Genomic DNA, 26,450 nt, shown 5'->3' with positions numbered 1-26,450 from the left:
CCCGGCTTTTCAAGATTTTGCTATGAATATGAGTTTGGTCCTAGTTTATCAACATTTTAGTTTGAATTTTGCAAGGCCTTTTGTGCCTGGTATTGTGGAGGTCGGAGGGATGCACATCGGGCCAGAAAAGGATTTAGCAAAAGTACGTACTTTTTTTAATTTAGTGTGACTCAATACTTGTTTTGAACATTTTATTTATTTTTACACCATTATCAACCTGAATATTTTGTAATGCTAATGTAACACACTGTCTCACTTATTAGTGATTTTTTAATCAAAAAAGCTAGTCGGCGCGATACCCTGTTCCGTGAGTGATAGTGTACAGAAAAATGTTCGTAATAGCGGTCCTAATCCTATCAAATCTTTTTCTTGTAGCGAATCCTTCCAAGATTCTTGTCCTGTGTCCATTTCCCGCACGGAGCCATTCTTATCCTTTCCTCAAAGTAATTGAAAGTTTACTCAAGAAGGGACATCAAGTAACCTCACTTGGTTACTTACATCAAAACCGTTCGTCCACAAACCACGTCCACATAAATATCATCAACCCAGAAAGTGCTTACGTCAGTGTTGTTGACATTACTTCTTTCTCTGGATCTAGGTACCAAAAGTGGTTCGATATGATAATACTAAAAAAATATTCTGAACTGATTTGCGGAAAAATATTTTCGTTACAACCTGTGCGACAATTTCTGAAACGAAATAACACTTTCGACGTCATAGTAGCTCCATCGTTTTGCAGTGATTGCTTTTTGAGCTTTAAGCACAAATTCAACGCACCAGCAGTGGGAATCATGACTCACTCCCTTACGTACTGGATCAGCGAAAAGTTCCAAAATCCCCAGCATCCAGCTTATATTCCCAATCATTGTTTAGATCATGTAAATCAGATGTCGTTCTGGGCAAGAACAGAAAATTTGCTGGTGGGACTGTGTCAGAGTTTCAGTTATAAATATTTTCTTGCATCAATTGGAGAAAAAACTGCCAAGGAATATTTGGTGAAGATTTGCCACCTCTGAAAGTGGTAGCTAACAATGTGAGTCTGCTGTTGGTTAATAGTCACTTCGATTTTTACTTTCCACGGCCCCTGGTTCCTGCTGTTGTTGAAATCGGAGGAGTTCACGTTGGAGAAGTACAGCAAGTACCAGAAGTACGTTTTTAAACGTTTTTACAAAAATAAAAATTCGTGTGTTTTTAATATATTGTGATCATATAATATTTTAGCGTGCAATTATTAACAAACCAATATAAACATAAATAACTACATATCGCAGAACCTTCGAGCATGTAAGTATATAATTTTGCGTATCACTCATAATTTACTTTTCACTTGCATGCGATATTTTTTTATACGTTGTCTGTTTTAATTTTAGTCATTCTGAAAACTTAAAACTAAGATGTTCCTGTTTCAACTGATCGTGAATATCTAAAAAAATCTAAGTCTCATTTTCTACTATTAATCATATTATCAGAAACATAAATCAGAAATTGGCGGACCTTTAACGTGTGAACAAATTTAAACACATGTACGCTGTCTTATCAAAATTGTAAAATTGCGTGTTAATTATACATTAAGTATGGGCATTTTAAATGCATGCAGCGGCTAAACTAGTCCATGAATTATAACTATTCCAACGTAAACTTTTGCTTACTACTGCAGTTGACAACATGCTTCTAAAGGTGCTACTTTTGTTGTCCCTCTATTGAAAACCGACGCCTTGAAAATTCTGTGTATCTTCCCACATCGTGGTTAAAGCCACTCTGCAATCTACCATCCCTTAGTCGCAGCCTTGGCTCACAAGGGACACGAAATCACCATGTTGAGTCACTTCCCGCTGGAAACATCGTACCCAAACTTCAAAGACTTGACTTTCACAGCAACCTCGAAACTAGTGCACGTCTTCGACCTAAACGAGCACAAAGGTTACCGATCAGAACTATGGTCGATGGTACCTCGACTCGGTGCTCTAATTCTTCGGCATCTTGTTTACAAGACTTCGGTTCGCCATCGGTTGAAAAATTTCTACAAGTCGCTGACGCCAATTTCGATTTAATGATAACCCAAGTGTTGACCAACGACTGCTTCCGGTGGTCGGAATTAGTTCCGTGGCGATGGCCGAGTGGATAAGTGAGGATTTTGGAAACCCTACTAACCCAGCTTTTATACCCAACGTTTTTATGGATTATGGTAATGGGCAGACGTTCTTCGAGAGAACGGAGCACCTGATTATGGGACTGTTCCATAAGGTTTACTATGACCGTATGATCGCGGAAGTGGGACACCACACCGGTAAAAAATATTTTGGCCCGGAAGTACCGAGTTTTAGAAGTTTGGGGTTAAAGTTGGATTTGTTGCTGGTTAATACCTACTCTAATTTGAATTTAACGCGACCCTTAGTGGCGCCTATCATGGAAATAGGTGGAATCCACATTGGAAGCTCTGACGTCTTGTCCGAAGTAGGTACCTAAATATAGTTTAGACAATTGTTTGTCGTGTCGTCATATTTTATTTATGCTTTACGTTTTACTATACCCTACTTTCTTTGTTTTCGCACTATCTCTGTGATAATTTTGTAAGTACAAATATATTGTTATGTACAACAAACTAGCAAGATTGCCATGAAATTATCAGTAACATATTATTATAATTTATAAGATTTATTACCTAATGTATAATGTATAATGTGACTCACTTCAACACTATATAAGTATAACTTAAATTCTCCACTTAGTTGGACTCATTTTCAGCGATGCTTGCAATCCGTCTTTGTTTAACAATAGTGGCGCTAGCCTCAAAATCTTGTGTCGCGACGTCACCGTACAAGATTTTAGTTTTAAATCCATTTCCTGGAAGAAGCCACTCTATGTCGGTCCTCCGAATAACAGAAGGTTTAATCCAGAAAGGACACCAAGTAACTTCAGTCGGTTATTTCCCCGTTGAAACAAGTGTTCCCAACTACGTCCACAAAAATCTGACGAAAGCTGAAAACGTCTACGTCAGCTTCTTCAACCTGAGTTCTTTCACAGGATCTAGGGTCCAGAGATGGAACGTAATGAAAATAGTACACCAATATTCAAGTACAATTTGTGGCACGGATTTTGCAAGCGATTCGGTTCGGAAGTTAGCTAACGAAATTAGCAACTTTGACGTAATCATAATCCCGATGTTTTGCACCGACTGCTTTTTGAGTTTTATGTACAAATTGAAAGCACCAGTGGTAGGAATTGTCAGTGTTGGTATCATGGAGTGGTTGAGCGAAAACTCTGGGAGTACAAACCATCCAGCTTATGTTCCTAACAATCTTATGGATTACGCAAACCCGATGTCGTTTTGGGTGAGAACAGAGAATTTGTTGGTGGGATGGTTTCAGAGTTTTTATTACAAACAATTTATTGAGTCAATTGGAGAGGAGGTTGCTAGACAGTACTTTGGTGACGAGTTACCTTCTTTGAGGAGTTTAGCTAGACAGGTCAACCCATTGTTGTCCAATAGTCACTTTACTTATTTTTTTTCGCGACCTTTGGTGCCCAGTGTGATGGAAATTGGAGGAATACATCTTGGAAAACGCCACAAACTACCAAACGTATGTTGAATGTTACTACTTTTTTTGTTTTATTTCGTTAACTATAGCGACGACAGTTAAAGTACCGATTGTAGACTAAATGTGCGTTCTACTTTTTTGAATATATTTCTATCGTACGTCAACAAATTTGCGCACGAAACCGTAAAACAAAGTATAACGTAGTAGAAACTACAAGTTCAACGTGTTAACGTATTGACTAAAATTTGTAACTAAACGAGCGTTAACAATAAGACTTATCAGACTGAAAACTTATAACATATGTTAAAACAAGTTAAGTACCAGCAATAAATCGTCTAGGTAGACCTCAAACTGGTAAAATTGCAACCATTTGCAAAAATGTCGATACTTGAAAAGGTGCTAGTGTTAACAGTGCTGATTGGTGTCCCAGTGGTGTACTCTTTCAAGATTCTAGTTTTTAACCCTTTTCCAGCGAAAAGCCATTCTTTGCCTTTTCTCAAAATCACTGAAGGTTTGATCAAAAAAGGGCATCAAGTTACTTCAGTCGGTCATTTTCCCCTAGAAACAACAACAAACTACACTCACGTCCAGTTACGCAAACCTGATACCCTATACGTCAACTTTTACGATCTGAAGTCGTTCTCTGGATCAAGATCTCAGAAATGGTTCTCGATGAAAATGGTCAACGCTTATGCCAAAAGTTTATGCGAGAAGGATTTTGCATCCGATTCTGTTCGCAGCTTTTTGAACGAAATGAATAATTTTGATGTAATGGTAACTCTAGTAATGACCAATGACTGCTTTTTGAGTTTAATGCACAAATATAAAGTCCCAGTTGTCGGAATTAGTACTCTTGCCATGCCAACTTGGACTGCTGAAAAGTTCGGAAATCCTTCAAATCCGTCTCTTATGCCGAACATAGTTCTGGATCATGTGAACCCAATGGGGTTCTGGGCGAGGATGGAAAATCTACTAGTGGGAGTTTATCAAATATTATTTTATGATTTTTTCGTTGTGTCAATTGGGGAGAAAACTGCCAGAGAGTATTTTGGACGAGATTTACCATCGTTGAGAAGCATCGCCTTTAATGTTAGTTTGTTGTTGGAAAATACCTACTTTACGTACTATTCTCCACTACCATGGGTGCCTGCAATTGTGGAAATGGGAGGAATTCAAACTGGAAAAATCCATAAACTACCAAACGTATGATTTTTTTTTACATTATTTTTTTGAAGAAAAAAATGTGGCAAATAAGGATTAATTTATTACAATTTAGATATAATTCTTTTTTGTTTTTTGCTAAATAATCGGTCCAATTGTTCTTACTTATCAGTAAACTTGGCGGTGTAGGCAATAACCATTCCTAAATTAAATAAATAACTTTTGTACCAAATATGTCAGTCACACTTATTTTTACGGCTAACTTCTACGAGTATACACATAAATTTAATAATTTTTTTTTTGTATTTTTAGTAAACACAAAATTAATAGAAACTGAACGTTTAAAATATTAACCGATTGATAATTTTCATGTCACTTTAAACTATTAACGGATATTATGACAGTGACTAACTAATAACAATAGTATACTTTTTAACTACACGATAATTTGGCGGGTTCTTCTATCCGTTGCAGTGGAACGTAGAAGAATCGGTATTGGAAAAATATGTATTCTACCACCAATAGATTCTTCCACCTATACCATAACAATAACGTCGTTATCCATTATCTTTATATTCGTTTTCCAGGATAACTTATCACACTGAATAACAAATAGTACCGATGTATTATTTCCTGATCATAAATCCTCTTGGTATATATACGTGCATTTTACAAATTTAAAGTATTAGCCATAATGTCGGCTCCTGCAGAAGTGCTACTGTTCGCACTGTTAGCAGTGTTAACGTTTTTCCCATTAGTGTACTCTTTCAAAATTCTGATTGTTAATCCGTTTCCTGGCAAAAGCCACGATTTACCCTTTTTTAAACTCACTGAAGGTTTGGTCAAAAAAGGACACCAAGTCACTGCAATCGGTCATTTTCCTCTAGGAACGCCATTGGCGAACTGCACTTACGTCCGGTTAGCTAAACCTGAAAATGTGTACGTTTCTTTTTTTGATCTGAAGTCCTTCTCTGGATCAAGATCTGAGAAATGGTTTGTGATGAATATTGTCAAAGATTATGCCGAAACTTTATGTGCCAAGGATTTTGCATCGGATTCTGTTCGTAGATTTTTTAACGAAATCCACAACTTTGACGTAATGGTAACTCTGGCATTCAGCGGTGACTGCTTTTTCAGTTTAGCGCACAAATATAAAGTCCCAGTTGTCGGAATTACTGGTATGTACATCCCAGTGTGGATCAGTGAAAGGTTAGGAAATCCTTCAAATCCATCTTACATTCCAAACGTTGCTCTGGAGAATATGAACCCTATGGGGTTTTGGATGAACATAGAAAATTTACTAGTGAACGTCTATCAGAGATTATTTTATGATTACTTCGTTGTGTCAATTGGAGAGAAATTTGCCAAAAAGTATTTTGGAGAAGATTTACCATCATTGAGAAGCATGGCCTTCAATATTAGTTTCCTGTTGGTTAATACATACTTCAGTTATTTTACTCCGCGGCCACTGGTGCCTGCGATTGCGGAAATGGGAGGAATTCAAACTGGAAAAGTACAAAAACCACCAAACGTACGTTTTGTTACATTATGTTTGCACTTTAATTATCCTGTGGAATTTTCATTATTGTACCTAATAAAATAAGTTAAACATTAGACAAAGCGTGGAAACTACGCATTTAACATATCAGCATGGTTTAAATATATTTTCGAACTAAACGTGGGTAATAAACCAAAATTATCAGACTGAGAAACTAATAACCATTAATTCTCTTGGTATATAAACGCACATTTTACAATTTCCAACTATTTACAAAAATGTTGTCTCCCGGAAAAGTGCTACTATTCGAAGTGTTAACAGTGTTAGTGCTTTTCCCACTGGTGTACTCTTTCAAGATACTAGTTGTTAATCCTTTTCCAGCAAAGAGCATTTCTTTGCCTTTTCTCAAACTCACGGGAGGTTTGGTCAAAAAAGGTCATCAAATCACTTCAGTCGGTCATTTTCCCCTAGAAACAACAACCAACTACACTCACGTCCAATTATCCAAACCTGAAAATGTATACGTAAGCTTTTACGAACTAAATTCGTTCTCTGGATCAAGATCTCAGAAATGGTTCTCGGTGAAACTAGCCGACGCATATGCCAAAAGTTTATGCGGCAAGGATTTTGCATCCGATTCTCTTCGCAGATTCTTGAAGGAAACTAACAATTTTGACGTGATGATAACTTCCGCATTTTGCAGTGACTGCTTTTTGAGCTTAATACACAAATATAAAGTCCCAATCGTCGGAATTACTACTCTTAGCATCCCAATTTGGATTGCTGAAAGGTTTGGAAATCCGTCGAATCCGTCTCATATTCCGAACATGGGTCTGGATCATGTGAACCCAATGGGGTTCTGGGTGAGGATGGAGAATCTACTAGTGGGAGTTTATCAAATATTATTTTATGATTTATTCGTTGTGTCAGTTGGGGAGGAAACTGCCAAAGAGTACTTTGGACAAGATTTACCATCGTTGAGAACCATCGCTTTTAATATCAGTCTCTTGTTGGAAAATACTTACTTTACGTACTATTCTCCACAACCATGGGTGCCTGCGATTGTGGAAATGGGAGGAATTCAAACTGGAAAAATTCAAAAACCACCAAAAGTATGATTTTTTATAATCCTTTTTTGCTTTTTATGGATGGGGCAGATGTTTAAAAAAATCTAGGTCAAACTAAACAAATACTAAATAATCGGTCCAATTGTTCTTACTTTACAGCAAACATGGCGGTGTAGGTAATAACCATTCTTAAAGTAAATAAATAATGTTTGTACCACATATAATATTTGGCGGGTTCTTCTATCCGTGGCGATGGAACTTAGACGACTCTGTTTTGGAAAAATACTGGTTCTATAACCAACAAGATTTTCCACATATACCACGACATAAATGTCGTTAACCATTATCTTTACGTTCGTTTTGTGACACAACTTATCACAATGAATAACTAAATTATTATCGTTTATTTTTTGTGGACCATAAATCTTCTTGGTATATATATGCGCATTTCACAAATTTAAATCATTTGCCATAATGTCGGCCCTTCCTAAAGTGCGACTGTTCGCAGTGTTAACAATATTAACGGTGTTTCCACTGGTGTTCTCGTTCAAAATTCTAATTGTTAATCCTTTTCCTGGAAAAAGCCACGATTTGCCCTTTTTCAAACTTACTGAAGGTTTGGTCAAAAAAGGACACCAAGTCAGTTCAATCGGTCATTTTCCCTTTGGAACGCCATTGGCGAACTGCACTTACGTCCGGTTAGCTAAACCTGACAGTGTGTACATTTCCTATTTTGATCTGAAGTCCTTCTCTGGATCAAGATCTGAAAAATGGTTCATGATGAAATATATGAAAGCTTATGCCGAAACTTTATGTGGCGATGATTTTGGAGCAGATTCTGTTCATAGATTTTTTAACGAAACCCACAATTTTGACGTAATGATAACTCTGGCTTTCAGCGGTGACTGCTTTTTCAGTTTAGCGCACAAATATAGAGTCCCGGTTATCGGAATTTCTACCATATTCATGCCGGTGTGGATCAGTGAAAGGTTAGGAAATCCTTCAAATCCGTCTCACGTTCCAAACGTTGTTCTGGATAATATGAAACCTATGGGGTTTTGGATGAAGATGGAAACTCTATTTGTGAATGTCTATCAGAAATTGTTTTATGATTACTTCATTGTGTCAACTGGAGAGAAAATTGCCAAAAAGTATTTTGGAGAAGATTTACCGTCATTGAGAAGCATGGCCTTCAATATTAGTTTCCTGTTGGTTAATACTTACTTCACCTACTTTATTCCACTGTCACTGGTGCCTACGATTGCAGAAATGGGAGGAATTCAAACTGGAAAACTACAAAAACCACCAAACGTATGTTTCATTTTTATATTATGTTGTTATACTCTATTAGGCGGAAAGTGTACAGTCATACAAATATAACATCAAAAAATATATATAAAAATGTCTAAATTCAGACTAAATAACAAAGTTTAACCTCGATAACAATGTAAACAATTTTTCTAAGTCAGTCCAATTCTAAAATAAATTACTGCAACCATTTGTCATTGTGTAGGTCAAAGTCATTAAAAAATATAAGTATTTCACACTTATCTTTATAGATACGATTAACAAACCTCATGAAAACTTAAATTTGAACAGCAACGAATGAGTAAGCTTTAAACGTTCATGTCTACGTTTTGAAAAATGCAGTCAGTCCAAGTGCTAATATTCTTAAACCTTTGTTTTGTGGTTTGCTCCTATAAGATCTTAGTCATATGTGCATTCCCCGGAAAAAGCCACTGTAAAATTTTCGAAACAATAAGTGTGGGTTTAATGGAAAAACAACATGACATAACTTATCTCAGCTACTTTCCCATCGAAGAGCCACTTTTGAACCATACAAGCGTAGATCTGAGACAACCTGGACACTCTTACCTGAACAACTTAGACATGGCGATATTCACAGGCACCATAGTACAGAAGTGGTTGATCATAAATTTGGTCCGAGCTTACGCGAAAGGAATATGCGAAAAAGATTTCGGGACCGACACAGTCCGAAAATTTTTGAACCAATCCGGCCCTTTCGATTTAATTGTGGCACCAATGTTCAACAGTGACTGCTATTTGAGCTTCATGTACAAATTTGAAGCACCTGTTGTGGGAGTTAGTACTCTTAGTGTTATGGAATGGGTTAGTGAAAAGTTCGGACTGTCCAGTAATCCAGCCTACGTTCCAAACACTCTCTCGGAATTAGTGAACCCTATAACGTTTGTGAGACGAATTGACAATTTTTTGATGGGAGTGTTTCACAGACTATATTACGAAAATCTGATGGTTTCGAATGGGGAAGGAATTGCAAAGAAGTACTTCGGTGAAGACCTGCCGCCTTTCAAGAAACTAGTGTATAATGTCAGCATGTTGCTTGTCAATAACCATTTTAATTACCATGTTCCAAGACCTCTAGTACCGGCAGTTGTGGAAATTGGAGGAATACACATTAGAAAAATACGTGAGCTACCACAAGTAGGTTCAAGTTCTTTATCTTTTCCTACAGATGTTGTTATCCTCTACTAGGGGAAAATGTACGTACAAATATAGCATCTAAGCTAAATAGAAAACTAGACTAAATTCAGATCATGGGCACCAAATTTTATTCTAGGTAAACAGACAAGCCATTTTTCTGGGTCAATATAATTTTACAGTAATTTATTTCGGCAATGTGTCACATTTCATGTCATGACCATTAAAAATAAAATATGCACCGAATATTTTACTTTTATCTTTATATATACACTTAACAAGCCTCATAAAAGCATTAATTTGCGCATTCAAGTAAGCATTTGTGTATTCGGTTTCGAAAAATGCAGTTAGTCCGAGTGCTAATATTGTTAAACTTTTGTTTTGTGGGTTGGTCCTACAGAATCCTAGTCATATCTGCGTTCCCCGGAAGGAGCCACTCTAAGATTTTCGAAATAATAAGCTTAGGATTAATTGAAAAACAACATGATGTAACTCTTCTCAGTTACTTTGCTATCGAGGAGCCACATTTGAACCACACTAGAGTGGACCTGAGACAACCTGGACACTCTTATCTCAATCATTTAGACATGGAGATGTTCACAGGTACCAAAATACAAAAGTGGTTGACCATAAATTTAGCTCAAGCTTTCGCCAAACGAATATGTGAGGAAGATTTCGGGACAGACACAGTCCGGAGCTTTTTGAACCAATCGGGCCCTTTCGATGTAATCGTGGCACCAACGTTCAACAGTGACTGCTATTTGAGTTTCATGTACAAGTTTGAAGCACCCGTTGTAGGAGTTAGTACTACTGGTGTCATGGAATGGGTCAGTGAAAAGTTCGGGCTACCCAGTAACCCAGCCTACGTACCAAACACTCTTTCGGAATTAGTGAACCCTATAACGTTTGTGGGACGAATTGACAATTTTTTGATGGGAGTGTTTCACAGACTGTATTACGAAAATCTGATGGTTTCGAATGGAGAAAAAATTGCAAAGGAGTACTTCGGTGAAGGGCTACCGTCTTTGAACAAATTAGTATATAATGTCAGCATTATGCTTGTCAATCACCATTTTAATTACCATGTTCGAAGACCTCTAGTACCGGCTGTTCTGGAAATTGGAGGAATCCATGTTAGAAAAATACGTGAAGTACCACAAGTAGGTTTTGCATATTTACGACACAAAAACGACAATTTGTGTGTCTGAAGCTCACTTAATTTATCTTATCTTTAATTTGAGCCACTTTCTGAGAATACAATGTCTTTACAAAAGACAACTGTACGAAAATGTCAAATGCCAACCAATAATATGTTATCGAACACCATTAATTACGAAATTATCAAGTGATTAGTGTTCCATAACACAAAATATTAGAAAGCACGCCTCATACCTTATATTATATTTCACTAACATGTTTACAAATCGTTATCTGTAAAACTGCTACTTTTTACATTACATGCCTTATCAGAATGAATTATTCGTTGGTTAATAGTCTAATTTTTAAATTAAAACCATCTAGAACATGGGTGGTAGTCCAAAAATTGTTTATAATTCTAGTGTAATGAATACACTAATAAGAATCTCATTCAAATAGTTATTATAATTTGTTTCTCAAAATACCAGAAGAACGACTTTCCGTCTAACTTGTTTAATATTTTTCGCGTTTGTTTTTATTAAATTTTTATTTTTATTTGTATCGTAGGCCGAAAAATTTACACATCAAATAATATATACAATAAAATTATTTACTCAGGCGTCTAACACGTCTCTGCATTCGTATAAAACTTATCTACACATACATTTTTTCTTTGTCGGCGTTCAGGTAATGGAAACATGCAGCTAAAAATACACAAACATTAAAAAAACAAGTCGAAACTTGTAACGAATATCACATGTACGTCATAACCATTAATAATTAATATGCACTCAATATTTCATTCTTATCTTTAAAAAACTTCAAAACAACCCCATGAACATGTAAACACTAGTGTGTAGACTTCTGAGCAATGCAGTTAGTCCAAGTGCTAATATTGTTAAATCTTTGTTTTGTGGCTTGGTCCTACAGGATCCTAGTCATTTGTGCATTCCCCGGGAGGAGCCACTGTAAAATTTTCGAAGCAATAAGTTTGGGTTTAATGGAAAAACAGCATGACATAACCTTCCTTAGTTATTTTCCCATCGAGGAGCCATCTCTGAACTATACTAGCGTGGATCTGAGACAACCCGGACACTCTTATCTGAATTATTTAAGTTTGAAGATGTACACAGGAACCAAATTCCAAAATTGGTTGAGTCTGGTTTTCGCTGTGGAGACCACGAAATTAATTTGCGAAAAAGATTTCGCATCCGACCAAGTCCGAAAATTTTTAAAAGAATCTCACTCTTTTGATGTAATCGTGGCCCCAATGCTCAATAGTGACTGCTATTTGAGTTTCATGTACAAATTTGGAGCACCTGTTGTTGGAATTAGTGCGATTAGTGTCACGGAATGGGTTAGTGAAAAGTTCGGGATTCCCAATAATCCGGCCTACATTCCAAATAGTCTTGCGGAATTAGGGAATCCTACAACCCTTGTGGAAAAAATTGATAATTTGTTGAATGGTCTTTTTCAAAGAGTGTACCACGAAATTCTGATGGTTTCGACTGGAGAAAAAACTGCAAAGGAGTACTTCGGTGAAGGCCTACCACCTTTGAACAAATTGGTAGGGGAAGAGGGCCCAAAGCGGGCACCATAAGGAAAAATATTAAAAAAAGTAGTTTATGGATAATCTAGATCCTTTAAATTTTTATATTATAATGCTTGATTTAACCCTTTTCAATGATGCATAACTAAAATTGAAGAAAGTTTATTAAAAAAAAAGTTAGAAGCAGATAACTAAATCTTTACAACTGCCCGCTTTGCCCTACGGGGAGGCCTAAAGCGGGCATTCAACTAGGGCAAACCAGGCAATGGTTAAGGTTGGGGTCTGGTTCGGTTTCGCTCTATACTAAATACATTGAAAACATTGTCGGGGTTTCCGGAATTGCATTTTAGAAATACTGAAGTCTGCAACCAAACCAGAAGTTAAGTAAGCTCATTTTAATAGATTTTGACTTTTCGAGAGTTATTTACCTCAGTCATGGATTTTTTTAGGATTATAAATGGTGTCAAAAGAAAGCTGACACTTTTCCCCAGAGGACCTTCTATCTCAAAATGCAAACCTCTTCAGCACTTCGTCAAAAAATGCATCAATGTGCCGATTAAAGTGTGATGTAAAAGTTGCTCAACTTTATAATTTTTTTTTTGTAAAAACTGTAGACTAGATATGAATATAAATATGAAGGTCCCCTGGATTGACGTTTGGTAATTCGAAATATAATTTTTTTAAAGCGATATATCTCGTATTTTTCTTTTTGGTTTTTTCACTTCTTAGACTTCGTTTTATCTTCAGCAAGTTCTTCTTTTATAATTTGTTTCACAGACTCCACATTGCCTTTGTTCTTCTTTTCGAAACAACTATAGATATTTAGTAAATACACTAGAAGGGCAAACCGGACAAGTGCCCGCTTTGCCCTGCCCGCTTTGCCCATTTCGACAATTAAAATTGCAAACAACATCTAAACTCAAAATGATTCGACAAGTGGCAGTTAACTGCTACCTTATGGTAGCCGAATAAACACAAATTGATTAACGAATTTCATACTTAGCTTAAAAATCACAAACATAGAAAAAACAGATGTGACACACTTTGCAATATTTTTCAAAATCATGTGAAAATTATTTATTTATTACAGCACATAATTGGGTACTCTCAGGAGGCCCGGGCGACTGATGTGAAGTATGCGGGAGGGGATGCACTATGTCCGCGCGGTTAGGGCGCACCATCTTTTGAAACGCCAAAACTAAAGAGAGTGCCCGCTTTAGGCTCTATGCCCGCTTTAGGCCCCCTTCCCCTATATAATGTCAGCATGCTGCTCGTCAATAACCATTTTAATTACCATGTTCCAAGACCTTTAGTACCCGCTGTTGTGGAAATTGGCGGAATTCATCTTGGAAAAATATGTGGGCTATCACAAGTAGTAGGTTTCTCCACTTTTCTTATTTTTGACAACAAAAACGTTTCATTATTACATTTACTCTTAGTTTATTTTTGCGGTATTACGTCAAAATAATCCCGGCGCAACATCACTGGCTTTTCGCGACACTCCTTGGACTCGACTTGTTAACTGAATTCAGCTCTCGTTGTCTGGACTACACTAACTACTCCCGACGGTGGTCCTCACTTAAACAGCCGCGCAGTCCTTCTCGAAGTTCTTCATTATTGCTTCTAGGCTTGTTCTCGAACACCCGTCGCGACATCCGATTCCAGGCTCTTTTCCGGCGAACGCCGTCTGGCTGCGGTGAGTCATCATCGCCATACATATTAGAACACATAGGCGTCGCACCGGGGCGGCGTTTGGGTTTCTTTCTTAACAATATGTGATCGAACATATAGAAATAGATGATTAGTGTTCCATAACAGCAAATATGTATTTGCAAACCCATGTACATACTTTATTTTATATTTCAGTAAAAGTTTAGCATATGGTTATCAATAAAACTGCTACTTTTTACATACGTGACTTATCAGAATGAATTACTCGTTAGTTTAATAGTCTACTTTTTAAATTAAAACCATCTAGAACATGGGTGGTAATCCAAAACGTGTTTACAATTCTAGTGTTAGTGTTCGCAAATTTTTGAAAGAAACTGATCATTATGATGAAAAACCCAGATTTTGAGCATCAGTTTTAGCTTGATATGTTGAACTTGTGAGTTTTATTTTATTTTTTTCATCATTATTTTTATTATATTTTTGTTTCTCATTTTTATCGTAAGCCGAAAAATTTGTACATAAAACAATAGGTATAATACAATCTACACATACATTTTTTCTTTGTTAGCATACAGATAATGGAAACATGTCGGTTAAAATATACAGACACTAAATAACAGGTCTAAATTTGTTACGAACGTCACATATACGAAAAAGCCATTAGTGATTAGCATTCACACAATATTTCACTCTTATCTTTAAAAACGAAACAACCTCATGAAATCTAAGCACTCGTGTCTAGACTTTTGAACAATGCAGTTAGTCCAAGTGCTAATATTGTTAAATCTTTGTTTTGTGGCTTGGTCCTACCGAATCCTAGTCATATGTGCATACCCCGCGAAGAGCCACTGTAAAATATTCGAAACAATAAGTTTGGGTTTAATGGAAAAACAGCACGACGTAACTTTTCTCAGTTATTTTCCCATCGATGAACCATCTCGAAACTACACTAGCGTGGATCTGAGACAACCTGGGCACTCCTATCTGAACTATTTAAATTTGAAGATGTACACAGGTTCCAAATTCCAAAACTGGTTCAATTTGCGTTTGATTCAAGAGGCGGCGATGAGAATTTGCGAAAAAGATTTCGCGTCCGAGCAAGTCCGAAAATTTTTAAAACAATCTCACTCTTTCGATGTAATCGTGGCACCAGTGGTCAATAGCGACTGCTATTTGAGTCTCATGTATAAATTTGGAGCACCTGTTGTGGGAGTTAGTACTGTTAGTATACTAGAATGGGTTACTGGAAAGTTCGGACTTCCGAATAACCCAGCCTACATTCCAAACACTATTTCGGACTTAGTGAACCCTATCACGTTTTTGGGAAGAACTGATAATTTTTTGATGGGGCTTATTCAAAGACTGTGTGACGAAATTTTGATGGTTTCGTATGGTGAAAAAACTGCAAAGGAGTACTTCGGTGGAAGGCTTCCGCCTTTGAGGGAATTGGTACATAATGTCAGCGTATTGCTTGTCAATAACCATTTTAATTACCATGTTCCAAGACCTCTAGTACCGGCTGTTATGGAAATTGGAGGCATGCATATTAGAAAAATACATGAGCTGACACAAGTAGGTTTTGCATTTTTACGACACAAAAACCGTCATTATTTCATTATCTTTATATTTATTTTGTTTCTACAGTATTTCGTTATGCAATCTTTTACATTTTGCAAATTTTATTCTATTAGCCACTAAAATTATCTTATCTTTACCCACTTTCGGACAAAGTAATGTCTTTGTAAACGCAACGCCACGAAAATATCAAAAGTAAATCGCATTAAAGAATTTTCGGCAAAAAAAAACAACAACAAGGTTGTCCTTTGGCCTCCCTGGCTTCGGCCCCTCACTGGACGGGACTTCTTCGAAACCTGTGGATGCGGCGACGCTAAAGCGAGGTAAATACGTACAAGTGTGACGTACGGCTATAATAAAAACGGTGTCGGCGAGCTAATCAATTGCAACTCTCTTCGCGCACGTTCTCAGACTGAATGCCGGTCTCGAATCGTCGGCGCGACGCGGTTGTCACGAAATAACTCCTGCCCGCGGTACATTAATCCAGTCTAGTTCAAAAATAATTTATTTCGGACATTTTAGGACCCTCGTACCAATTTACATTCGAATGAAACATAACCGCAAGCAGTTTTTTTAGTTTTTGACGTCCTGATTTTAAAAACACCTAAGTCGAAATATGCAGGCCATAGATAATTAATCGGTCGAAATTTGTAACGAATGTCACAGTGTACGTCACAACCATTAAAGAATAAATCTGCATTGAATATTTCAATCTTATCTTTATGGATACTTTTAACTAATACATGAAGACCTAGATTTGAACGTTTGCATTCAAATCTATTGCAAAATGCGGTTGGTTCAAGTGCTAATTTTGTTAAATATTTGTCTTGTGGCTTGGTCCTACAGGATCCTAGTCATATGTGCATTCCCCGGAAGGAGCCACTGTAAAGTTTTTGAAAAAATCAGTTTGGGTTTAAGGGAATTTTGAGCATCAGTTTTAGCTTGATATGTGAACTTGTGAGTTTTATTTTATATTTTTCATCATTATTTTTATTATATTTTTGTTTCTCATTTTTATCGTAATCCGAAAAATTTGTACAACAATAGGTATAATACAATCTACACATACATTTTTTCTTTGCTAGCATACAAATAATGGAAACATGTCAGTAAAAATATATAGGCACTAAATAGCAGGTCTAAATTTGTGACGAACGTCACATATACGAAAAAGCCATTAATGATTAGCATTCACACAATATTTCACTCTTATCTTTAAAAACGAAACAACCTCATGAAATCTAAGCACTTGTGTTTAGACTTTTGAACAATGCAGTTAGTCCAAGTGCTAATATTGTTAAATCTTTGTTTTGTGGCTTGGTCCTACCGAATCCTAGTCATATGTGCATACCCCGCGAAGAGCCACTGTAAAATATTCGAAACAATAAGTTTGGGTTTAATGGAAAAACAGCACGACGTAACTTTTCTCAGTTATTTTCCCATCGATGAACCATCTCGAAACTACACTAGCGTGGATCTGAGACAACCTGGGCACTCCTATCTGAACTATTTAAATTTGAAGATGTACACAGGTTCCAAATTCCAAAACTGGTTCAATTTGCGTTTGATTCAAGAGGCGGCGATGAGAATTTGCGAAAAAGATTTCGCGTCCGAGCAAGTCCGAAAATTTTTAAAACAATCTCACTCTTTCGATGTAATAGTGGCACCAGTGGTCAATAGCGACTGCTATTTGAGTCTCATGTATAAATTTGGAGCACCTGTTGTGGGAGTTAGTACTGTTAGTATAGTGGAATGGGTTAGTGGAAAGTTCGGACTTCCGAGTAACCCAGCCTACATTCCAAACACTATTTCGGACTTAGTGAACCCTATGACGTTTTTGGGAAGAACTGATAATTTCTTGATGGGGTTTATTCAAAGACTGTGCCACGAAATTTTGATGGTTTCGTATGGAGAAAAAACTGCAAAGGAATACTTCGGTGGAAGGCTTCCGTCTTTGAGGGAATTGGTACATAATGTCAGCGTATTGCTTGTCAATAACCATTTTAATTACCATGTACCAAGACCTCTAGTACCGGCTGTTATGGAAATTGGAGGAATGCATATTAGAAAAATACGTGAGCTGGCACAAGTAGGTTTTGCATTTTTACGACCCAAAAAACGTCATTATTTCATTACCTTTATATTTATTTTGTTTCTGCAGTATTTCGTTATGCAACCCTTTACATTTTGCAAATTTTATTCTATTAGCCACTAAAATTATCTTATCTTTACCCACTTTCGGACAAAGTAATGTCTTTGTAAACGAAACGGCACGAAAATATCAAAAGTCGCATTAAAGAATTTTCGGCAAACAAAAACAACAACAAGGTTGTCCTTTGGCCTCCCTGGCTGCGGCTCCTCACTGGACAGGACTTCTTCGAATCCTGTGGATGCGGCGACGCTAAAGCGAGGTCAATACGTACAAGTGAGACGTACGGCTATAATAAAAACGGTGTCGGCGAGCTAATCAATTGCAACTCTCTTTGCACACGTTCTCAGACTGAATGTCGGTCTCGAATCGTCGGCGCGACGCGGTTGTCACGAAATAACCCCAGCCCGCGGTACATTAATCCGGTCTAGTTCTAAAATAATTTATTTCGGCCATTTTAGGGCCCTCGTACCAATTTACATTCGCATGAAACTTAACCGCTAACAGTTTTTTTAGTTTTTGACGTCCTGATATTAAAAACACCTAAGTCGAAATATGCAGGCCGTAGATAATCTGTCGAAATTTGTAACGAATGTCACAGTGTACGTCACAACCATTAAAAAATAAATCTGCATTGAATATTTCAATCTTATCTTTATGGATACTTTTAACTAATACATGAAGACCTAGATTTGAACGTTTGCATTCAAATCTATTGCAAAATGCGGTTGGTTCAAGTGCTAATATTGTTAAATATTTGTCTTGTGGCTTGGTCCTACAGGATCCTAGTCATATGTGCATTCCCCGGAAGGAGCCACTGTAAAGTTTTTGAAAAAATCAGTTTCGGTTTATGGGAAAAACAGCACGATATAACTTTTCTGAGTTACTTTCCCATGGAGAAGCCATATTCGAACTACACTAGCGTGGATCTGAGACAACCTGGACTCTCGTATCTGAATTTTTTAGACATGAAGATGTTCACAGGCACCAAATTACAACAATGGTTGGTTATGAATTTGATTTTATCGTACACGAAAACAGTATGCGAAAAAGATTTCGGAAGCGAGAAAATCCGAACGTTTTTAGAACGATCAGGCCCTTTCGATGTGATCGTGACACCCATGTTCAACAGTGACTGCTATTTGAGTTTCATGTATAAATTTGGAGCGCCTGTTGTTGGAATTAGTACGCTTAGTGTCACGGAATGGGTTAGTGAAAAGTTCGGGCTTCCCAGTAATCCGGCCTACATTCCAAACACTTATTCGGAATTAGTGAATCCTACAACGTTTTTGGAAAGAATTGATAATTTTTTGATGGGAGTTATGCAAAGATTGTACTATGAAACTTTAGTGGTCTCAGCTGGAGAACAAACTGCAAAGGAGTATTTCGGTGAAGGCCTACCACCTTTGAACAAATTAGTATATAATGTCAGCATGCTGCTTGTCAATAACCATTTTAATTACCATGTTGCAAGACCTTTAGTACACGCTGTTGTGGAAATTGGAGGAATTCATCTTGGAAAAATATGCAGACTATCACAAGTAGTAGGTTTCTCCATATTTCATATTTTTGACAACAAAAACGTTTCATTATCTTTATTCCTAGTTTATTTTTGCACTATTGCCTCAAACAAAGTGTTACTTTGTGTAAATTAAAACATATTTATTTGTCTTGTCTCAACATTTAGACGTGGTAATATTTTCATCGTATCATCAATTTTTCCCATTTTCTGAGATTGGAAACGACATTCTGATCCACTAGTTTTTGTATAGATGTTATTTTACTCTACTATGCAGAAAACCTTGTCATACACAAACGTAAGTACACACACTTTTTTACGCGGTTAATGACCGATCAATTTGTAATCGTCATTGTAATTTGCTATTTGTAATGTCGCAACGTAGGCCATTAAAAATGTTTCACTGTTATCTTTATCGATAATTCAACAAACGTTACTTGGACACCACAACATATACACAACACTTCAGTGTCTAGAAAAAATTATTTAAAATTAAATGTAAATTAACCTACTTCTTCAAATGAGTGGCACAGAACGACTCGGATTAAGAACCGAAAAAGTGACTGATAAGAATCGTGCAAAAACACGAAAACGGCCAGTCATCAGTTGCTTGTATCGAACGGTCGGGAGTCAGTTAATGGTGATTTTTTTTTACGACAGAATAAACGGCATTATTTCATTACCTTTATGTTTATTTTGTTTTTGCAATAGTGGGTTAAGCAACCTTTTACATTTTGCAAATTTTATTCTCTTATTATTAAGTCACTACATTTATCTTATCTTTAATTTTACCCACTTTCGGAGAACGTAATGTCTTTGTAAACAACAACTGCACGAAAATATCAAATGTGAACTAATAATATGTTATCTGGCGCACTATTTACGAAATTATCAAATGATTAGTGTTCATTACAGAAAATAATTGAAAATCCATATACATGCCCCATAATATTGTCCTCAAAGTAACACAAGGTCTAACAAAAATGACAAAAATGATGAGAAATTGTGCAAAATCAGTATACGCCAAGAACTTTTCGTCTCTTAGTTTTGTTTTATATTTTTCATTATTATTATTTGTGAACCAACTTTATTTTGTCTTTTTTAAATTCATTTTTATCACTAGCCGATAAATTTGCATAGGTATAAAAACAATGAAAAATACATATTTAATATGTTAAACGATATACAGCTTGCATATCTGAAGGGTCGTAAAAACATAATTTACGACAATGAGTAGCTAATAGCACCAGTGTGGTGACTACTAACCTGAAATTCTATTTTTAACTAAACGGACACCGTTTCTGTTTCAACTATTGGCAATAATGTCGGCTCCTGTAAAGTGGTATTACACATCTGAAGTCTTTGTCCAGATCAAGACTTGAAAAATGACCCACTAATGCACGCCTTCGACGGGGACGGTTGCTCGGGCGCCAACTCCCTGTCGGGGACTAAGCACCTGAGATACTCCAGTCGAGGAAACGGTCACGCGACATTTGGCCAAATAAGATCAAGAAGAAACCGCTCAAGCTCGTCCTGTGGCGTCCCCAACGACGGCTCCTCACTAGACGGGACTTCTTCGGATCCTGTCAAGGCGGTGACGCGGAAACCATGACAATACGCCGAAATGGGGTGTACGGCTATAACAAAAACCGGTGGCGGTTATAATGATGTGACATGACCTTAGAGTGCAATTTGCATGCGTATGAAACTTAACTACAAACAAATTTTTTGTTGTTGATACTAAAAATGTCTAGGTTTAAATAGAGACTATATAAATAATCGGCCGAAATTTACAAATGTGACAGTGTATGCCATAACCATTAAAAAATATATATGCATTGAATAATTCATTCTTATCTTTATAGAAACGTTTAAATAACCTCATGAAAGCCTAAATTTGAACAACAATATGTGACTAACCATTCGTCAGTACGTTTCTGAAAAATGCGGTTGGTCCAAGTGCTAATATTGTTAAATATTTGTCTTGTGGCTTGGTCCTACAGGATCCTAGTCATATGTGCATTTCCCTCAAAGAGCCACTGTACAGTTTTCGAAAAAATTAGTTTGGGTTTAATGGAAAAACAACACGACACAACTTTTGTCAGTTACTTTCCCATAGAAAAGCCACCTTCGAACTACACTAGTGTGGATCTGAGACAACCTGGACACTCTTATCTGAATTTTTTAGACATGAAGATGTTTACAGGCACCAAATTAGAAAAGTGGTTGGTTATGAATTTGGCTCTCGCATACACAAAAAAAGTATGCGGGAAAGATTTCGGAAGCGACAAAATCCGAACATTTTTGGAACAGTCTGGCCCTTTCGATGTGATTATAGCACCAATGCTCAATAGTGAATGCTATTTGAGTTTCATGTACAAATTTGGAGCACCTGTTGTTGGACTTAGTACGGTTAGTGTCACGGAATGGATTAGTGAAAAATTCGGGCTTCCCAGTAATCCAGCCTACATTCCAAACACACTTTCGGATTTAGTGAAGCCTACAACATTTGTGGAAAGAATTGATAATTTGTTGATGGGGGTTTTTCAAAGACTGTACTACGAAATTCTGATAGTTTCGACTGGAGAAAAAACTGCAAAGGAGTACTTCGGTGAAGGCCTACCACCTCTGAGCAAATTGGTGTATAATGTCAGTATGCTGCTGGTCAATAACCACTTTAATGTCCATGTTTCGAGACCTCTAGTACCCGCTGTTGTTGAAATTGGAGGAATTCATCTTGGAAAAATATGTGGAATATCACAAGTAGTAGGTTTCTCCATATTTCATATTTTTGACAACAAAAACGTTTCACTTTAATTTGTTTTTGCGCTATTACGTCAAACAAAGTGTTATATTGTGTAAATGAAAACACATTCATTTGTCTTGTCACAATATTTAGTGGTGGTAATATTTTGTCATATCTTCAATTTTTCGCGCTTTCTCAGAAGGGAATAAGGTTTTAGAAAACGACGTTCTGCTCCACTAGTTTTTGTATGGATGTTATTTTACTCTACTATGCGGAGAATTTTGTCATACGGAAACACATACTAGTAACATCTAGGTCAAAATATAAGGACAATAAATAACCGATCTAATTTGTTACCAATGTCACGGCGTAAGCCATTAAATATATTTCACTATTATCTTTATAGCTAATTCGATAAATATTACGCAAATAAAATTGCACAAAACTACGTATATAACTAAACATCCATGCGTACGTTTTTAAAAAATGCAGTTAGTCCAAGTGCTAACATTGTTAAGTATTTGTCTTGTGGTTTATTCCTACAAGATCCTAATAATATGTCCATTCCCCGGAAGAAGCCACTGTAAAATTTTCGAATCGATAAGTTTGAGTTTAATGGACAAACAGCATAACGTAACTTTTCTCAGTTACTTTCCGATCAAAGGGAACCACACTAGCCTGGACCTGAGACAACCTGGACACAGTTATCTAAATTTTTTAGATATGGGGATGTTCACAGGCACCAAATTACAAAGGTGGTTGGTTATGAACATGGCTCAAACTTTCGGTAAAGAAATATGTGAACAGGATTTCCGGACCGACAAAATCCGAAAATTTTTGAACGACTCTGGCCCTTTCGATGTAATCGTGACACAAATGTTTACCAGTGACTGCTATTTGAGTTTCATGCATAAATTTGAAGCACCTGTGGTAGGAGTTAGCACTTTTGGTATCATGGAATGGGTTTGCGAAAAGTTCGGGCTTCCCAGTAATCCAGGCTATGTTCCAAACGTTTTTTCGGATTTAGTGAACCCTATAACGTTTGCAAGAAGAATTGATAATTTCTTGATGGGGATTTTTCAGAGATTGTATTACGAAAATCTGATGGCTTCGAACGGAGAAAAAACTGCAAAGGAGTACTTCGGTGAAGGTCTACCTTCTTTGAGCAAAATAGCGTTTAATGTCAGCATGTTGCTCGTCAATGCCCATTTTAATTACTAGAGAGCGGAAAATATGCAGCAAAATTTTGAGAAATATGATCATATGATATGCACCAAATTTATGCAAATATGCAGTAACTTTCTTAATATATGCAGAGATATGCAGTTGCATATGCTCCAAAAATTAAAAAAAAGCTTAATAAAGGGGCAATTCTGAATCAAAGTTGTTAAATTTAAAGGGTGTTAAATTGCAAATTTACATAGTAACGAGTTAAATTCGTTAATCTGATTGGCTGTTTATTTTTTAACAACCTTTAAATTTTAACAGGTTCGATTCAGAATTGGGCCTTAAGCGAACTAAATTTATGTATAAAATTCAAAAGCAGGTTTCCCGAGCTTACGTTTTATTACAAAAAATACATAAATCACATTGCAAAGTGTTTAATTACATCTCACTAACACATTAATCACGTTTTTAAAGATAATATTCTTATACTAAAAAATAAATATAAACAGATCAAATTAAAAAATAGTAGTAATCCGCTTTTTAATTATTATTGTGGTAACAATTTATTTTTAGATATTTTTCGAAATACTCTAACAAAAAGTTTTTCCGGTGATTCTAAAGTAAATGTATTTTGTAAATAGAAAAACTGCGTACTACGTCCACGGATGTAAAAATACTTACCCGTTTAAGGCAGGCGCGACAAAACACAGTTCGTTCTTGAAGAATAAGTTCAGGAAAAGTTTTAATCCTTAAATTAATTTGAGTTATCTTCGACATATTGATACACCTGTATCCCGTTAAATGCTTTCAATACAAACTCACAATGAAAAATAATAATATAACGTCCCTTCGACCACCACTAAACGTACCATTAATTAATACACTTAACTAACGAACAAAATATTGGGAATGAACGGTATTTCCAAAAGTAAATAGGGCGCGAATTTACCTGGAAGGATGGTTTAACACCCAATGGTGTCTCCAAACTACCATAAAACCCAAACCTTTTCTAGTTATTTGAAGCTGAGGACAATATTTGCAATATGATTAATAAAATTTCGTCTTTCTAGATAAATGCCCATAAAATGACAATAATTTTTTTTTTAAATTAGCACAAAAATTGACAAAAAATGCAAAATATGCACCTATTACGTGAAATATGCAGCAGAAGGCAAATATATGCAAATATGCAATTTTTTTATTGCTGTATTCATTTTTAATTAGCATGATTCGTTCACATATTAAATATCAAGACTTATATGCAAAAAATAACGGATATGCAAATTTCATAAAATCCGCTCTCTATTAATTACCAAGTTCCGAGACCGCTAGTAGCGGCTGTCGTGGAAGTTGGGGGTATCCACATTGCAAAAACACATGGCCTGTCACAAGTAGGTTTTTCCACATTTTCGACAACAAAGACGTTTATTGTCTTTTGATTTATTTTAATAATGCGGTGATACATCAAACGAAATATTACATTTTGTAAATTAAAACAAGTATTTTTTTACTTACTCACTATCATGGCAGCAAATTTACCTTATCGTCATCGTCCTCTCTGAAAACGTAATGCTTTCTGGAAACACAAACATAAACAAATATATTAAATATATCGGTGATATAGTAGTATTTGTCGACTCTAATTCATTAAAGAAAAACACATAAAGAACATATACTTACCATACTAAACTTATATTGTAGTACGTTTTACATATCTCTTCCAATAAACCTGCCATTGTAAACATGAGTTATAAGAATGAGTAATTCGTTTTTTTTTTTAGTTAAGCTGCCACTACCTTTGAATTTAACACCATTTGCAACAATGTTGCTCGTTCAAAAAGTGTCCATATTTCTAGTGTTAATATTTCTGGAAATTTTATCTGTGGTGTGCGCTTTCAAGATTCTCGTTGTAAATCCGTCTTCTTCAGTTAGTCATTCCATGCTATCTCTCAAAATAACCGAAGCCCTAATCAAGAAAGGACACCACGTATCATCAGCTGGTTATTTTTCTCTAAAAATACCATTCACCAACTACACTCACATACATTTCTCGAAACCTGACAACCTCTACGTGAGTTACTACAACCTGAAATTTTTCACTAGTTCAAAACTGGAAAAATGGTTCCAAATTAATTTGATTAGAAACTATGCAAAAACAATATGCGGTAAGGAATTTGCGTCTGACTTCGTTCGCAAATTTTTGCAAGAAATCAACCACTACGACATAATATTAACCCAACGATACAGCTGCTATTGGAGTTTGATGCACAGATTTCGAGCACCACTTGTGAAAATTAGTCCTCTTAGTATCCCAGGATGGGTCGGCAGAAAGTTTGGAAATCCCACTCATCCGGCGTACATCCAGAATGCAGCCTTGGATCTTGGAAATCCAATGTCGTTTTGGGAGAGACTGGAAAATTTGATAGTGGGTCTTTACCAGAATTTTTTTTATGACTTGTTTGTTATGTCGATTGGTGAAGATACTGCCAGAGAGTATTTTGGACAGGATATCCCATCGATTGGTAACACTGCCAGAAATATGAGTCTGTTGTGGGTCAACAGTTACTTTAGTTTCTTTTTTCCGCGGCCGCTGGTTCCTGGTGTTGTAGAAATTGGGGGGATGCATATTGGAGAAATAAGGAAACCACCAAACGTATGTTTATTACTATTATTATTATTTATGTTTGTTTTCGAAGACTTGAAGTTGAGTTTGAGATCCCACAGTCATGAAATTTGACTATCACTGGTACTATATACCTCGACCCACATTTAATTTATGTTTAGTATGTTGTTATAGTATACTTCTACATTTTATGTTGATAAAATTCAAATAACATATAATGGAGTTAGTCAATAGTAGTGTTCACAAACTTTCAGAATGCTCGCCTTCAGAATTCTAGTGCTATTGAACCTCCTCTTCCAAAACTGTGGTAATAAAATCCTAGCTCTTCTTCGACACAGAGGAAGAAGTCAATCAATACCGCTTCTAGCACTAACTAAAACCCTTGCCGAGAAAGACCACCAAGTAAGTGCAATCAGTCACTTTCCTCAAGAAACATCGCCACCAAACTACTCCAACACACAACTGAAGATATCCAAAGAACTAAACTTTGCTTATTCAAACCTAAGAACTACTAAACGATCAAGAAAAGAAATGTGGTCTGTACTAAGTGTAATCGACAATTTTTCAAAACTATCCTGTAACGACGATT

At 36.3% G+C, this 26,450-nt stretch overlaps 1 protein-coding gene across 11 annotated transcripts in view; it reads left to right on the top strand.

Moving 5' to 3' along the window:
* The window catches only part of LOC135126359 (UDP-glycosyltransferase UGT5-like), a 67,368-nt gene that overhangs the window by 27,772 nt on the left and 13,146 nt on the right, over nt 1-26,450 (top strand). Inside the window, exon 1 of one of the 11 annotated variants that reach the window (XM_064052374.1) lies at nt 2,726-3,581. The exons of 3 other annotated variants lie outside the window; for them this stretch is intronic. In XM_064052374.1, the coding sequence (XP_063908444.1) occupies nt 2,748-3,581 (834 nt within the window). In that variant the 5' untranslated portion in view covers nt 2,726-2,747. Of the gene's footprint in view, nt 1-2,725; nt 3,582-3,902; nt 4,743-7,724; nt 8,577-8,985; nt 9,729-10,036; nt 10,886-14,828; nt 15,655-16,898; nt 17,747-21,254; nt 22,092-26,450 lie in introns of those variants that run through there. 7 more of the 11 variants (XM_064052383.1, XM_064052365.1, XM_064052428.1 and 4 more) reach the window with 7 other exon arrangements.

The sequence above is a fragment of the Zophobas morio genome, unplaced genomic scaffold (assembly GCF_036711695.1).
Source record: "Zophobas morio isolate AGI-343-1 ecotype UQ-CSIRO unplaced genomic scaffold, CSIRO_AGI_Zmor_V1 ptg000002l, whole genome shotgun sequence".
NCBI lineage: Eukaryota > Metazoa > Arthropoda > Insecta > Coleoptera > Tenebrionidae > Zophobas > Zophobas morio.
Note: the sequence above shows the minus strand (reverse complement) of the source record. Positions and strands in the feature narration are given on the sequence as shown.